The sequence below is a fragment of the Engystomops pustulosus genome, chromosome 4, assembly GCF_040894005.1.
Source record: "Engystomops pustulosus chromosome 4, aEngPut4.maternal, whole genome shotgun sequence".
Taxonomy (NCBI): Eukaryota; Metazoa; Chordata; class Amphibia; order Anura; family Leptodactylidae; genus Engystomops; species Engystomops pustulosus.
In genome coordinates this window covers 13,738,522-13,755,996 of record NC_092414.1, presented here as the reverse complement: position 1 = coordinate 13,755,996, position 17,475 = coordinate 13,738,522, and the positions used below count along the sequence as shown (strand labels likewise).

General features: G+C 48.3%; 2 protein-coding genes across 2 annotated transcripts; both read left to right on the top strand.

Moving 5' to 3' along the window:
- Positions 1-273: 273 nt before the first annotated feature.
- LOC140126099 (E3 ubiquitin/ISG15 ligase TRIM25-like) lies at positions 274-2,071 on the top strand. Its single transcript, XM_072145206.1, has one exon. It carries the CDS (start codon positions 375-377, stop codon positions 1,950-1,952), a length of 1,578 nt encoding a protein of 525 aa, XP_072001307.1. The 5' UTR covers positions 274-374; the 3' UTR covers positions 1,953-2,071.
- A 3,904-nt stretch (positions 2,072-5,975) lies between these two features.
- Positions 5,976-7,975, top strand: LOC140126098 (E3 ubiquitin/ISG15 ligase TRIM25-like). Its single transcript, XM_072145205.1, has one exon. The coding sequence runs from the start codon at positions 6,199-6,201 to the stop codon at positions 7,771-7,773; it is 1,575 nt and encodes a 524-aa protein (XP_072001306.1). The 5' UTR covers positions 5,976-6,198; the 3' UTR covers positions 7,774-7,975.
- The last annotated feature ends 9,500 nt before the right edge of the window (positions 7,976-17,475 follow it).

Below are 17,475 nucleotides of genomic sequence, written 5' to 3'. Positions count from 1 at the left end.
GACTGGCTGTTATACTGGTGGACATCCTCTGCTAACAGTCAGATGATATTACAGATATGGATCGTATCCTCAGGTGAAGGGAATGGGGCTGACTGCCTCCAGAGAACCATGTAACAAGAGACATAAAGATGTTTGACTGCCGAAAGGATAAGCTTCTTCTGTCTGTAGCTTCTTCCTGGAACTTGTCTGCTCCTCCTCCCTCATTGTTGTTGGGTGGAATATGCTAATGACTGGACAAAGGAATGCAGAAAACAAAACAGAAACAGTCCAGGATAGGAAGATCTACTCAAAGGAACAACCTCTTCCGGGGCATAATGGGTGGACACACCTTCTAGATTCAGAATCCTACACTTCAGTTTCTTCCTCTGTCAGCCATGGCGTCTGCTGATCTGCGAGAGGAGCTGGACTGCTCCATCTGTCTGGAGACTTTTACAGATCCTGTAATGCTGAGATGTGGACACAACTTCTGCCGGGTCTGTATTGATCAGCATCTGAGTAGACAAGATGAGTCTCTAATTTATTCCTGTCCTGAATGTAGAGAAAAGTTTGTGGAGCGGCCGGCACTGATGAGGAACTTTACTTTGAGTAACATTGTGAGGAATTTCCTACAAACGAAGCCTCACAAGGAGGTTGTCACCGGGATCTTCTGCACTTACTGTGTGGACTCTCCTGTATCTGCTGTGAAGTCCTGTCTGATGTGTGAGGCTTCTCTGTGTGATAAACACCTGAAAGTCCACAGCAAGTCACCAGAACACGTCTTATCTGACCCCAGCACTTCCCTGGACAACCGGAAATGTTCTGTCCATAATGAGCTCTTTAAGTATTATTGCTCTGATGATGCTACATGTATCTGTGTGTCCTGCAGTTTGGTTGGAGAACATCAGGGACATGGGGTGGAATTGCTGGATGAGGCTTCTGAGAAAAAAAAGACCGCACTAAAAAAAGTTCTCCAAAAACTTACAACAAAGAGAGAGGAGGCTGAGAAAAGAGTCCATAGTCTGGAGGAGCGCTGGAATAAAGTCCAAAAAAAGGCATCTAGAGAAGCCAAGAGAGTCAACAGCCAGTTTAAAGACCTTAGGAGACGACTGGACGATCTGGAGAAGAGGGTCCTGAGTGACATCTCCAGGCAGGAAGATGAAGAGTTACTTGTTCTTTCTTCTGTGATTGAGACACTTGAAATAAAGAAGGACGAGCTGTCCAGGAAGATGAGGCACATTGAGGAGCTGTGTAACATGACTGATCCACTGACTGTGTTACAGGAACCAGACACAGGTGACTTGTGTGATCCTGAGGAGGGGGGAGGTGATGAGGACACAGGGGGACATGATAACCAGCGCCATGATGTAGATGATCTGGATGTGACTGTGATCTCAGACACATTACACACATTATGTGACATAATATCAGGTATAAGGAGCGGGATCTTTGTCGTGGATCCTATAGACATATTACTGGATGTAAACACGGCTGCCAATAATCTCCATATATCAGATGACCTGAAAACTGCAACCTGGACAAGAAAGAACCAGAATCGTCCAGAAAGAGCAGAGAGATTCCAGTTTAATCAGGTGATAAGTAGCCAGGGATTTACCACAGGAGAACATTCCTGGGAAGTGGAGATAAGTGGATTTGGGGAGTGGAGTGTGGGGATGTGTTACCCCAGTATAGACAGGAGGGGACGTCGCTCATACATAGGAAATAATAAAAAGTCCTGGAGTTTGTGTAAATATCATGACCAGTATTCAGTGAGACATGACAGCGAAGTGAAAAGGTTTCCTGACAATATCTCCAGTGATAGAGTCCGGATCAGTCTGGATTATGAGGCGGGGGAGTTGTCCTTCTATGAGCTGTGTGACCCCATCAGACACTTACACACCTTCACCAGCACCTTCACCGAGCCCCTTCATGCTGCGTTATATGTGTGTGACGGTTATATGACAATACGAAAATGAAATCTGTTTTGAGACTTGTCACATAAATTGTACCCCGATCTACGATGAAAAACAATGTTGTTATATTTTTCTTCTTAAATTTCTATATTTTTGCATAAGCAATAAATCTGTATAAATACATTGATTATTCATTTGTAAGTAACGCATTATGGGATTTTTGGTCTATGTTAGCCCCACCTACTTGTATATGGACCTGCCCAGCAGTACCTGACTCTGCCCATCATGGGTTGTGCAAAATGGTAAGAAGATCTGCAGTTTCCCATACAGTGCTAACTGCTAAATTTGCTGTGTGAGGGACAGCATTCTGGTAAGGACTGGGAGACTTCCTGTCTTCTAAGGTAGAGATTTAAAGAGACACAGAGATTTCAGTCAAAAGAAGGAGGTATGTAGGGATAGCAGCTGCTAAGGGGCCCACAGTGTCAGGGGTTCCCAATATCTGGAGTATTTAATGTGCATATGCTGTATATATGTGTGGTGTGTATATACTGTATGTGTGTGTATATGTTATATATGATATTGTTTGTATGTTTGAATCGGCTGTATATGTTGTATGTCCTACTACATATATCACCTCACTGCCCCCTCACTACATATATCCCCTCACTGCTTCCTCACTACATAAATCACCTCACTGCTCCCCTCACTACATATATCACCTCACTGCTCCCCTCACTACATATATCACCTCACTGCTCCCTCACTACATATATCACCTCACTGCCCCCTCACTACATATAACACCTCACTGCTCCCCTCACTACATATATCACCTCACTGCTCCCCTCACTACATATAACACCTCACTGCTCCCCTCACTACATATATCACCTCACTGCCCCCTCACTACATATATAACACCTCACTGCTCCCCTCACTACATATATCACCTCACTGCTCCCCTCACTACATATATCACCTCACTGCTCCCCTCACTACATATATCACCTCACTGCTCCCCTCACTACGTATATCACCTCACTGCTCCCCTCACTACGTATATCACCTCACTGCTCCCCTCACTACGTATATCACCTCACTGCTCCCCTCACTACATATATCACCTCACTGCCCCCTCACTACATATATCACCTCACTGCCCCCTCACTACATATATCACCTCACTGCCCCCTCACTACATATAACACCTCACTGCCCCCTCACTACATATATCACCTCACTCCTCCCCTCACTACATATATCACCTCACTGCTCCCCTCACTTCATATATCACCTCACTGCTCCCCTCACTACATATATCACCTCACTCCTCCCCTCACTACATATATAACACCTCACTGCCCCCTCACTACATATATCACCTCATTGCTCCACTCACTACATATATAACACCTCACTGCTCCACTCACTACATATATAACACCTCACTGCTCCACTCACTACATATATCACCTCACTGCTCCACTCACTACATATATAACACCTCACTGCCCCCTCACTACATATAACACCTCACTGCCCCCTCACTACATATATCACCTCACTGCTCCCCTCACTACATATATCACCTCACTGCTCCCCTCACTACATATATCACCTCACTGCTCCCCTCACTACGTATATCACCTCACTGCCCCCTCACTACATATATCACCTCACTGCTCCCCTCACTACATATATCACCTCACTGCTCCCTCACTACATATAACACCTCACTGCCCCCTCACTACATATATAACACCTCACTGCCCCCTCACTACATATATCACCTCACTGCTCCCCTCACTACATATAACACCTCACTCCTCCCCTCACTACATATATCACCTCACTGCTCCCCTCACTACATATATCACCTCACTGCTCCCCTCACTACATATATAACACCTCACTGCCCCCTCACTACATATATCACCTCACTGCTCCCCTCACTACATATAACACCTCACTGCTCCCCTCACTACATAGATCACCTCACAGCTCCCCTCACTACATATATCACCTCACTGCTCCCCTCACTACATATATCACCTCACTGTCCCCCTCACTACATATATCACCTCACTCCTCCCCTCACTACATATATCACCTCACTGCTCCCCTCACTACATATATCACCTCACTGCTCCCCTCACTATATATATCACCTCACTGCCCCCTCACTACATATATCACCTCACTGCTCCCCTCACTACATATATATCCCCTCACTGCTCCACTTATCATAGTAGGTGCATTCTTTCAACCTATACCTACATATCTGTCTTTTCAGAGGAGGATCTGTAGAAGTCATCATAGACATAACACTCATATACCCAGGTCTCATAAATGCTCATATAGTACAGAACAGGCCGACCTTTCCACAGCAGTTTTCGGAAGAGCTCCCTCTGCTGGCACATGCAAATACTAAAATCTAAAAGTCTATGGATATGTTTAAATGGCGATAACTATTTACACGGGAAAAAATTATTCTGTGCTCTCCTACTGATTTGAGTGAGAACAAAATTCTGAGATTGGTTGTCCCATACAGCCTTTATGGGGGTTTTTCCAAAATTTGGTGTTCTATCCTCTCCACAAGAATGTGATGTACACTGTGGGTCTCAAAACTGGGATGACCGTGAATGGCCAGAATGGAAGTCCTGTTTCCCCAAATAGACGTAGTATCAGGTCAATCATGTGCTCTGCTCCTTCATTACCTGTCACCGCTACTGGAGGAGCATCTAATGAATCCATAGAGCGTAAAGGGGGCTTTATATGAGGAACTGTATACAATGGCCAAAACCATTCTTTAAAAGGTATGATGAAAAGTAGGTAAACACAATTTACCACTTGCCTCACTTAGTTTTTAATGTAAGCACACTTACATACATACTTACATGATCCTGAAACAGGAACTTAACTTCTTCGTTAAATCCATGGGAAATGGCTTCATACAAATATTTATTTCAATATTTATATATTTAAATGAGGCTTGGGCACTCCTGTGAACGTCATCCAAGTCACTCGGCGATCTCTTGGCTTACCATTATTCACGCCTCTTGCTGGTGCTTATTCCCGCCTCCAGACAAGAGCTGAGGGAGGAGCACACAGTGGTGGTTAGTCAAATGAGAGTAAAAATTACATTCGGTTAGGGAATGTGATCGGTCTGCCTGAAGAGATGGATTTTTATGTTCCATTTTAAACTCCGGAAGTTGTGTATGAGTCTGAAAATGCAGAGAAGGCAATTCTTAAAAATTGGTGCAGCTCTGGAGTCCTGAAGAGACAAGTGGAGGAATAATCTACTAGCAGATCGAAGAGAATGGGAAGGGCGATAGATTGAGGCGAGGGAGAAGAGATAGGATGATGCAGCAATGTCAGGGTTCGGGGTTAGTAAACCCCTTGGACCACCACTGATGATGACACAAGCCGGCACCTGGGACCGGAATCTAAGTGGCACCCGGTTTTCACCAGACAAGTCGAGGTACAGAGTCGGCAGGCTATTTCGTGGTCGGGGACAGGCAGGAGATCAAGATAGGCGGCAAAGGTTCGGGCTCAGAGAGGGAGCAGGGGGTCAGGGCTGGCAGCGGAGGAGCGAAGTCAGGAACAGGACCGGAGTCACAACTGAAGGTCAATATGCAGGTCACAGATAGCTTTCTCAAAGGCATAAAGCACAAAGATTCGGTCGGGTGTGTGGGGAGAGGCTGGATTAAATAGAATTCTGGGTAAGGCCAGCGCCAATTAACAGTGCACTCGCCCTTTACAACTTGTTAAGCCGGTGCACGCGCACCCTAGGACACGAGGGCACGAACGTGCAGCCAAGAACCCGGAAGCAGGAGCGAGGATGGGTAAGTTGTAGTGCCACGGGACCACCCGTGACACCGGGCTTTGTTGATGAAGTTTATAAGTGTAAATTGAATTGAGAAGGTGATGGGTAACCAGTGCAAGTCTGGCTCCTAAATTAAGAATAGATAGAGGAGAGAGTTTAGTAACTGGAAGACCAATTAATAATGAGGTACGAGTTGATACCACAAGCGGAAATGTAGATGTCAGGGTTCGGTCAGCTAGTAGATGGGTGAAATACAAGAAGTTCCGTTTTACAATAAATATGGATTAAATACAAAATATTAATCTATCCAAAGGTGGGTTTGTATCTTCATCTCACTGTAATGTGTGAATATCTCCTTATGTGAGAACATTTCTGAGTGTTAAATCCTCATAAAGAGTTAAAAAACACTCTGCATTCAGCGATGATGTCAGAATTTTAAAAAGAGAATTGTAGTTTCGTTTCTCTCTTCCTCCTCCGTCAGCCATGGCGTCTGCCGACCTGAGAGAGGAGCTGGACTGCTCCATCTGTCTGACCACTTATACAGATCCTGTAATGCTGAGATGTGGACACAACTTCTGCCGGGTCTGTATTGATCGTGTGCTGGATACACAGGACGGGTCTGGGGGTTATTCCTGTCCTGAATGTAGAGAAGAGTTTCAGGAGAGGCCGGCACTGATGAGGAACTTAGTTCTGCTTAAATTAATGGAGAATTTACTGACATCTCAACCAACACCGAGAGAAACCGGGATCTGCTGCACTTACTGTGTGGACTCTCCTGTACCTGCTGTGAAGTCCTGTCTACATTGTGAGGCTTCTCTGTGTGATAAACACCTGAAAGTCCACAGCAAGTCACCAGAACACGTCTTATCTGACCCCAGCACTTCCCTGGAGAACCGGAAATGTTCTGTCCATAAGAAGATTCTGGAATATTACTGTATTAAGGACGCAACTTGTATCTGTGTTTCCTGCAGACTGGATGGAGATCATCAGGGACACCAGGTGGAGATACTGGATGAGGTCTCTGAGAAGAAGAAGAAGAAACTGAGAAATGTTCTCCAGAAATTGACCACAAAGAGAGAGGAGACTGAGGAAAGAGTCCAGAATCTGGAGGAGAGCAGGAGAAAAGCTCAAGAAAAAGCATCTGGAGAAGCTGAGAGAGTCACTGCCCTGTTTATAGACATCAGGAGACGACTGGACGACCTGGAGAAGAGGGTCCTGAGTGACATCTCCAGGCAGGAGAAGGAAAAGTCCCTCTCACTGTCTGCTCTGATCCAGAAGCTGGAGATACAGAAGGACGAGCTGTCCAGGAAGATGAGGCACATTGAGGAGCTGTGTAACATGACTGATCCACTGACTGTGTTACAGGAACCAGACACAGGTGACTTGTGTGATCCTGAGGAGGGGGGAGGTGATGAGGACACAGGGGGACATGATAACCAGCGCCATGATGTAGATGGTCTGGATGTGACTGTGATCTCAGACACATTACACACATTATGTGACATAATATCAGGTATAAGGAGCGGGATCTATGTGGAGGGTCCTGGAGACATATTACTGGATGTAAACACGGCTCATAATAATCTCCATATATCAGATGACCTGAAAACTGCAACCTGGACACAAGAGAAGCAGAATCGTCCAGAAACAGCAGAGAGATTCCATTGTTATCAGGTGATGAGCAGCCGGAGATTTACCTCAGGACGACATTACTGGGATGTGGAGATCAGGAGATCAGGGAGGTGGATGGTCGGGATGTGTTATCCCAGTATAGACAGGAGGGGAGGTCATGCACTTATTGGATATAATAATAACAGGTCCTGGAGTTTGCGGATGTATAATAATGAGTATTCAGTAATACATGACAGGAAAGAGACCTGTTTACCTCAGAAGATCTCCAGTGATAGAGTCCGGATCTGTCTGGATTATGAGGCGGGGAAGTTGTCCTTCTATGAGCTGTGTGACCCCATCAGACACTTACACACCTTCACCACCACCTTCACCGAGCCCCTTCATGCTGTAATATGTCTAATTGATGGTTGCTTAAAAGTAAGTTGATCCTGAAATTTCTTCTTACTGACAAATTTGGGATCAGGAATTTTTTTTTACCCAATAAACATAAACCTTAAAGGGCACCTACCACCCCGATTCTACCTATAAAGGTAGAAGGGGTGGTAGGTGGATGAATGGGACGTGAGGAGAGCCCTTTTTGGGCTAATCTTTTAGAAAACTTTTATTGCAGGCATTTGTAAATTTTTTTATGTGGCTACTGGGGCGTGGAGTAGCCGGACATGAGGCTACTAGTCGCGGCTACTCCACGCCCCAGTAGCCACGTTACTCTGCCTACCATTTAATCTGCGCGCCCTCGTCCGAGTCCCCCGGCATCTGCGGCCTTCTGCGCATGCGCAGTAGCTCTGGCCCCGGGGCCGCGTTATACACAGACAATGCACTTACATGCACCAGGAAGAAGAAGGTGAACTCCGGGGACCTGAGCGGGGAAGCGACACATGCAGGATATCGGGTGCACAATCTTAGTGACTCCCCGCACAGCGCATTATACACAGACAATGCACTTACATGCACCAGGAAGAAGAAGGTGAACTCCGGGACCTGAGCAGGGAAGCGACACATGCAGGATATCGGGTGCACAATCTTAGTGACTCCCCGCACAGCGCATTATACACAGACAATGCACTTACATGCACCAGGAAGAAGAAGGTGAACTCCGGGGACCTGAGCGGGGAAGCGACACATGCAGGATATCAGGTGCACAATCTTAGTGACTCCGCAAAGCGCATTATACACAGACAATGCACTTACATGCACCAGGAAGAAGAAGGTGAACTCCGGTGGACCTGAGCGGGGAAGCGACACATGCAGGATATCGGGTGCAGGATCTTAGTGAATCATCGGACAATGCACTTTCTGTGAACTCCTGAGACCGGGTAAGTAAATTTGCCCCAGAAAGTTAAAGGATAATTGTTATTTCAGTTACTTTTGAGTAATGGTTGGGTATTGGGTCATTTGAGGCTTTTTTTTTTACGAATATGCTATTTTTAAAACAATGTTATTTTATTTTAATGAAAAAAATAGGACTAAATATCCTCCCTAGTAACACTCCGACTGAGTGTTACTAAGGGAAGCCTCTGTTTAGTCTGTTTAGGGTGAGAATGTCTTTTCAAGTTGAGGGAAGCTTTTCCTAATAACCCCTAATCACAATAGTAACCAAAACAACTTCCTACACTCAAACATCAGTCACTCTTTAGGGAGATGAGGTTTATTACTGATGAGGTTTATTAGCGCAATGCACAGAGGAGGAGAGCTGGCGCTCCCAGGCCTGTAATTCAACCTCATCTATCTCCGACAGACTTTTACAGATGAGCAATATATTCACAATATGCTGCAATACAGAAGGCCTAACGGGAGAAAAAACTCCAAATGTTCAAATCACTGCTTTTTTTCCCAATAATAAAATTTTAATTAAAAAGTGATCAAAGGGTTGTTTTTTTGGGAAATTTTTTGGGGAAGATGATCATAACAAAAAATTATAAAATAGTCATGAAATATGCTGTGTAATATACCCCTGTATTCTATGAGTACATATTTGTACTATTTATAATACTTTATGATGACTAGTAAAAATTGTCACGGGTGCCCCCACGATCCATGTTACGGATCGCTGGTACCCCTCTCCGTTGTGGCGCTGCCCTCACTTACCTTCCCACGAGCCTGCTCCCGACCAGCCTAGGCCACGCGCATCCCCACTCCCTAGGGTGCACGTGCGCCAGGACTCCAGGATTTAAAGGGCCAGCGCACCGCTGATTGGCGCTGGCACCCCCTGGTTTTCTTTAAAAGACCGGCTGTTCCCAGGATTCCCTGCCGGATCTTTGCGCTCATCATCCCTAGAGAAAGCTTCCCTGTGAGTTTGTGTGTCTGTCCTTGTTCCTGTTCCCTGCCTCTGTGTTGACCTCCTGTTGTGACCTCGGACCTGACCTCTGACTTCTGCATCTCTGCCGCCTGCCCTGACTCGGTGCCTGTTCCTAACGTTGAGCCTGGATTACGATTCTGTAACGCGACCTCGGCTGCCACCGCGTGCTGGTCACACATGTGGAACGACCTGGTGGCACCCTGCTGAAGTAAGACCATCCTGCTTTGCGGCGGGCTCTGGTGACGACCAGGTGCCACTTAGACTCTGGTCCCAGGTGTCGGCTTGTACCATCTCCCGCAGTGGTCCAGGGGGTCTACTGACCCCGAACCCTGACAAAAATGTTTTGAAAATAATTTTAAAAAAGGTTTTCAAATACTTGTGTTTTTCAAATTTATCGCTACTGCCATATATGGGGGTAAAGGGGATATAAATGCCTAAAACTTATGGCAAAGGTGATTATCTTGGGTTTTTGTCCGTTTTTTTTTTCTACTTTTTGTTATTTTAATGTTTGGTCCACAGGTTTCTGCTTTTTCATGCTCGCTTCATGTAGGAACATTTTGGTTTTTGTACCCTTGCTTGATATTATTGTTTCTTCTGCTGAAGTGCATAATTTTTCCCTTTCTTCGAATAAATCTCTAATAACAAAAATGATTGTACATTTCAAAGCTTTTTCTATTTGGTTTCTTTGCATTAGTCCAAAGTCACCTACTCCCCATTAATCGAGTAAGGTAAGTCTTAGACCTTTTGGATTGGGTCATCCAATTTTAGTAGAGACCAAAGTGACCTCCACTCTATCATAGGCAAACCTAAATTTCTATAATATCCATAAATTCTCTCTCATACCTTTATGCTTAGAGAATTTTTGGGGCAAATGTGCAGAAAAAGAAGCGGCATGCCCTATAATTTGTTTGAATACTGCTCCAAATATTGGGTATATCGGTGAAAATTTGCGTCAGAAGACCTGATATAGAAAGCCCAAAACGTCACATGATCACGACCTTTAAGGGGATTGGTAGTGGTCCCACTGCTGAAACTCCAGGGGAACACAAGGGGTTCTTGTTTTGCCCTAATTAGTGATGAATGGACCTGAACTTAAAATTATGTTCTGTACCCGGAACTCTGGAACTCCAGTGGAACACAAGGGCACCCGGCACATTCGCGATCCAGCGGCGCATTCTCTGCGGTGGATTCGGGTCTTCCGGCGATTCACTAAGATAGTTCCTCCGACGTCCACCAGGTGGCGCTGCTGCGCTGAAGTTCCCTGGAATGCTCTGATCTTCACCAGGCCGGACCAAGTGAAGGTAAGCGCAAGTACCGCAACACTTTTTTTTTTAAATGCGGCGTTTTTTCCGAATCCATCGGGTTTTCGCTCGGCCACGCCCCCCGATTTCCGTTGCGTGCATGCCGGCGCCGGTGCGCCAAAATCCCGGGGCAATACAGGGAAAATCGGCGCAAATCGGAAATATTCGGGTAACACGTCAGGAAAACGCGAATCGGGCCCTTAGTAAATGACCCCAAGGGGTTCTTGTTTCCCATAATTAGCGAGGAGTGGACCCAAACTTGAAATTCTGAAGTTCTGTACCTGGTTCCAAGCCACACCCCTAGTAATGCCTGAATTAAGAGCTGGTACCGATTGTGGGTCTTAACTGTTTAAATGCCGCCACAAAAGCTACCAGGGGCATTAAAATTGATGTGACCCGTGCGCCGCCATTTGGGGGGGCGGCACTCTCAATGACGTAATTGGGGAGCACTTATCCTCCCCATAATGGAAGAGCAAGTCTTCTCTGACAGTACATGGTTAATTGTGGATTCACCCGCTCCCTGCAAATCACAATGTACGTAGTCATTTTGTAAAGTTGTATATTGAATTAAGGAGGTATGTTTGTGCATTTTAGATGTATTGCAGTATATGGCAGGATCCATCACAGCCCTTAGGGTTCAAGTACCCTAGGGGGTCTAAAAAAGTAATAAAAACCTAAAATATCAAATCCCCTCCTTTCCTTAGAACTGATATAAAAATAAACAAATAAACATTTTAAAAATCATCACATCTCAAAATGCCTGATCTTTCAAAATATAAAAATTGTTATTCCAGGCGGTGAACCGTATAATGGAAAAAATAGACGAATTGCATCTTTTTGGAAATTTTAATAAAAAATGATCAAAAAATGATCAAAAGGTTCTACAGTGTCCAACATCGTAGCAATGAAAATATCATACCATCCTGCAAAAATGACACCCTACACAGCCCTGTACACCAACATATGAAAAAGATATTGGTCTAAGAATAAGGCAAAATGTTAATTTTTAAAAAATCTACTAAAACATAATAAAACCTATATAAATTTGGTATCTCCATTGACCCAAAGAACAAAGGACAGGTGTCCTTTGGAGGGCACAGTGAAAACTTTAAAAACGTCCCAAATGAAAATGGCGTTAATGTGTTTTTTTGTTGGTTTGTTGATAATTTAACACATTTGATAATTTCATAGCAATTAGTCTGTTAAACCCTCGGGCTGCTTAAGCCCGGGGGTTGCAGGACTGGCCGTGCTCTATTGCTGGAGCACGGCCCGCCCCTTCGATCCCTCCCTCCCGGCAGCTCTGCTGGGGCCAGCGCTTCCGCTGGCCACACGGGGGTGCAGGTCTGGGATATTTATTCCCTGGCGCGGAGCATCCCGTCCTCTTTCTGGACGGGTCCGCGCTAGGAAAGATATCCCGGACCTGCAAGTATGGCAGACCCCGCCATTATGGCCCTTTTGGAGGAAAAGCTGCAGAGGGAGGGCTGCGGCTGGCTGGCTCCGCTGCTGGCCAGCTCCGGACCCGCTCCCCCTCCGGCAGCTGCTCCGTCTTCAGTCTCCCCCTCTGCCCGTCCTGCACGGCGCGGTAGAGCGCCGTGCAGGCTTAGCCCGTCTCCGATCAAGACGAGGAGCCGGGCTCGGGCTCCGTCCAGGAACCCGGCCTCGGCTCCCCCGACAGCAGGGCGCGCGTCGCGCGCTGCTCCTGCTTCCCGCCGCACCTCTTCTGCAGCGCGCGGGAGGGTAGCGGCGGGGTTAGTTCCGGCCACGCGGGGGGAAGAAGGGGGAGCATGATCGCTCCCTCACTCCCTCCCGCGGACAACCTGGCTGCGCGTGCGGATGCAGCGCAGGTTGCGGAGGCCAGCCCATTGATGCCCCCCCCCAAAACGGCCAGGCCGGCTGGCCAGGTGGTTCGGGCTGGGTGCTGGCGCTAGCGCTGCGCCAGCCCCAGTGTCACCTCTCCCCCCTACACCTCCTTCGACACAAGTATCAATGGCTGCTCAGCAGCCTGTAGTTGCACCCAACAGCACACAATCCACACTGCACCCCCCCCCCTTCCTACATCCCCCCCCCTTCTCCGCCAGGCGGGGATAGGGATTCTTCTGATAGTGATGAGCCCGGGAATCGGCGGCATGCTGATTCAGTGGCCGTCGATTCGCGGGACCGCAGTTACCGGGGTCACAGCAGGTTCAGTGTGGCCTGTAGCTGCGTGGATATCCCGCGCTACAGGCACCACTCCAGCGCCCGGTCTGCGAGATCTAGTCCAGTGGGGCGGTGTAGCCACCGATCCCGTTCTGCCCGATCCCCTTCCCGCTCCACGTATTGCGGACGTAGGCGGTCACGGTCCCCCGGTCGGGACAGTAGGGGTTCTGGTAGATCCAGCTGGGGCCGGACGTATTCCCGGCGCTCTTCATCATCATCCAGTGGCGGACACGGCCGCCGCAGTGAGAGTCGGTCGAGGAGACGGCATCGGGCTTCTTCGCAATGTGGCGTTAACGAAGCAAGGGTGCCCCCGACAGCTCCTCCAGTGGTAGCCCCCAGTGCACCTCAAGCCCCCGCAACGCCAGCGGTGACGCTTCCAGCGGCGACATCTGTTGGTGAGTTACCTTGTGAAAATGCGTGGAAAAAAAATGCTATGCAAGGTGATGATGTGGTTGGTGCCTTGAGGGCGGTGTTGGCAAAGATGGAGGCTGGTACCGCGGTGGTAACTCCAGGGGCCTCAGCTTTGCCGCCTGTGCAGGTGTCAGGTTCAGCAGGGATGTTATTCAGGGATACACATTTTTGGGGTGTTGCCCCTTTGGGTACGCGTTTAGCAGCTGACCTGAAGGAAAAGATAATGAGGTTTGAATTTGTTGATATTTGGGCGCTGTTGCCACCGGACCAGTTAACGGTGGATAAAGAAAAGCGCTTTGAAAAAGGGGAAGAGAAGAAGCCGAAAGTGGCAAAGACATTTGGTAACTGGTTGCAGGCGTTTGCGATTTTGGCAAGCGTTATTGTGCAGCAAAAGCCGGATTGTGCTCAGGATTTGTTTGTTTATCTAGACACGATTTATACCGCGCATAAGTTACACGGTGGTTCGGCTTGGTGGCGGTATGATGAGGAGTTCAGACGCCGCTTAGCGGCAACTCCTGAGGTTGGTTGGGCCTCTAAGGCGACAGATGTTTGGATACAGTTCATGATGTCACAGAAACCTCAGGCTCCCTTTCTTTCGGGAGCCGCCTCGGGTTCAGCTACCGGGGCGGCCTCCAAGAGACCTGGGTCCTGTTGGCTGTTCAATGAAGGCCACTGCCGTTTTTTTGCCTCCTGCAGATTCAAGCATGAATGCTCCATCTGTGGCGGAGCCCATTCGGCCCTCCGCTGCTTTAAGAGGCAGAAACCCCCGTCCAGATCTGCTGCTAGCGGCAGGGGGGAGGACGCCGGTGCAGGTACAAAAGATGCGCCGGTGGCTAGGCAGCTACCATCTGAGACAGGAGGCAAAAATGCTGCTTGATGGTTTTACTTCAGGTTTTTGTATCCCGTTTGCCCCGCAGCCTGGTTTGGTTTTATCCGAGAACTTAAAGTCAGTAAGAGATAATTCTGAGATTGTAGCTGAGAAGCTGTTGAAGGAAGTTGAGCTGGGCAGGATGGCGGGCCCGTTTGTTGAGCCACCCTTCGAAAATTTACGAGTGTCTCCGTTGGGTTTGGTGCCAAAGAAAGAATCAGGCAAGTTTAGGTTGATTCATCATCTGTCTTTCCCACCGGGGGACTCTGTTAATGATGGCATCCCTCGGGAGCAAGTGGCTGTCTCCTACACGTCTTTTGACAAGGCGATACTGCTGGTGAACAGGGCCGGTCCGGGTGCCCTTATGGCAAAATCGGACATTGAGTCGGCCTTCCGCTTGCTCCCGGTGCATCCATCCTGTTTTCACCTGTTGGGTTGCAAGCTTGGTGATTCTTTCTTTGTCGATATGTGCCTGCCGATGGGTTGTTCAATTTCGTGTAGATATTTCGAGATGTTCAGTAGTTTTTTGGAATGGGTCGTCCGTTTGGAGTCTGGTTCCGACTGGGTGATACATTATCTGGACGATTTTTTGTTTGTTGGTAAAAGGGAGTCAGGAGACTGTGAGAGGTTGTTAAATGTTTTTCGCCATTTTGCTGATTATTTTGGGATTCCTTTGTCTGCTGAGAAGACCGAGGGCCCGGTCCAGCGCTTGTCGTTCTTGGGTATTTTCATTGACTCAGCCAATATGACCCTCAGCCTTCCAGCAGAAAAATTGTCTCGCCTTATCGGCGATATTGACCTTTGCTTGTTGTCGGAAAAAGTGACTTTACAGCGCTTACAGTCGCTTTTGGGTCAGCTGACCTTTGCATGCCGAATATTCCCCATGGGTAGGGTGTTTTCTAGGAGGTTATCCCTTGCTACGGCTGGCACATCTAAGCCGTATCATCATATTCGTCTGACAACGGTGCTGAAGGAGGATTTGAAGGTGTGGAGGTCCTTCTTGACAGATTACAGTGGGGTTACGGCTTTCCTGGAGCCTGAAATTGATAACTCTGACTTGCAGTTGTACACCGACGCGGCAGGGTCGGTGGGTTATGGTGCCATATTCGGCAAACAGTGGTCAGCAGAACGCTGGCCGCCGGGTTGGATGTTGGACGGTCTGAATAAAAACTTGACGTTGCTGGAATTATTCCCCATTGTGGTTGCCGTTGAGCTGTGGGGGCCCTCCATGCAGAATAAGAGGATACGTTTTTGGTCAGACAATGAGAGCACGGTTCATGCCCTGAATAACCTTACATCCAGTTCTTTACAGGTCTTGGCGCTGCTGAGGCATCTGGTCCTGCGTTGCTTGCAGCTCAACATAGTTTTCAGGGCCAGGCACGTGGCGGGTGAACTTAACTCTGTGGCTGATGTGTTGTCTCGTTTTCAGCTCCAGCGTTTCAGGGATTTCCACCCCCTGGCGGACCCGGAGGGGTGCCCTTGCCCCCCCTTCCTGTGGGACCTGGTGACATGCAGCTAGCACCGTTGATGCAGTCTTCATAGGCCGCAAGCACTTGGAGCAGTCACGGTAAGGCGTGGGGCGAGTGGTTTAGCTTCCTGGTGTCGGATCGTGGGGACGTAATAATGACGGCAAAAGATACCACGCTACGGTACCTTGCTCTATTGCGCGCGCAGGGCATGTCGTTAGCGGCTGTGAAAAAGCGGCTGTCGGGGGTGGCCTTTGTTTTGAAGTTATGGGGGTTTCAGGATGTGACAAAAGATTTTCAGATTTGGTTATTATTAAGGGGTTGGGGCAAGGAGCGGACGGCCAGAGACACACGGCGGCCAGTGTCTTTTTCGTTATTGCAGCGCCTGTGCATGGCGGCGGTCGACGTTTGCGCTTCGCCTTTTGAGGCGCTTCTGCTTCAGTGTAGCTTCGCGCTGGCTTTCTTTTGCGCGCTGCGTATAAGCGAGTTGGTTGCGGCATCCAGCAGCGCGTCGGCGGGGCTCGGAGGTGAGGACGTGTTATTGGTGGGCGATTCGGTCAAAGTCCATGTAAAAAAATCAAAAACGGACATATACGGTACAGGGGTTTGGTTGACGGTGGGAGGTTTGGGAGGCCCCTTCTGCCCAGTACAGCTGCTGCGCGATTACATAGCTCTTCGGCCGCATGCCCCTTCTTTTTTGTGCCATATCGATGGATCGTCTTTTACGAGGTTTCAGTTTGTTTCGTTGTATAAACGGGCTTTGGCCGCGGCGGGGGTTCCCCCGTCGGAGTTTGGTACCCATTCTTTCCGGATCGGTGCAGCCACGGCAGCGGATGCCGCTGGACTTTCTGACATCAGGCGCATTGGGAGGTGGAAATCCAATTGTTTTAAACGTTATGTTCGTCCTAATTTATTGCTGGACTAACTGTTGTTCTTTCTTTCAGGTAGCCCTCGGCCTAAGGTATGGTTAGTGGGCCACTCTTACATTTATTGGGCCGCTCGTCGGGCGGAGGTGCGTCCTGGGGGTTTGAATTTGGGATTCATGTCGGCTGATCTGTCCTGGAGAGGCATCAGGGGTCTGAAGTGGCTACAAGTCCTTCCGGAGGTGGTGGCAATTGGCAGGCAGTCTCCTGGCCCGACCGTACTTGTCATCCACGCTGGGGGAAATGACATGTGCTCGACTCGTTTGGCGGAGCTGATATCGGTCATGAAATCCGACATTGAGCGCTTCGCAGCCTTTTTCTCGGACTTGGTGGTGGTTTGGTCCGAAGTCATACCCAGGGTCATCTGGAATGGGGCACGGAATCCCGAGTCCATAGAGCGGGCGCGTAGGATGCTGAATATGCGGGTATCCAGATTTGTTCGTTCCCGTTGTGGCGTAGTTATCCGCCACAGACAGCTGGAAGGAGACAACGCAGGGCTCATGTTGGATGATGGCGTTCACCTGAATGACATTGGACTTGATATTTTTCTTTCAGGGCTTCAGGACGCTATCGAGAGGGCCTTGTTCCTTGTTTGTGGGGGTCGGAGCACAGTGTAGGGGTACACTGTCCTCCTAGTGGCCTATGGCGGAATCCTTGACCCTCTCGG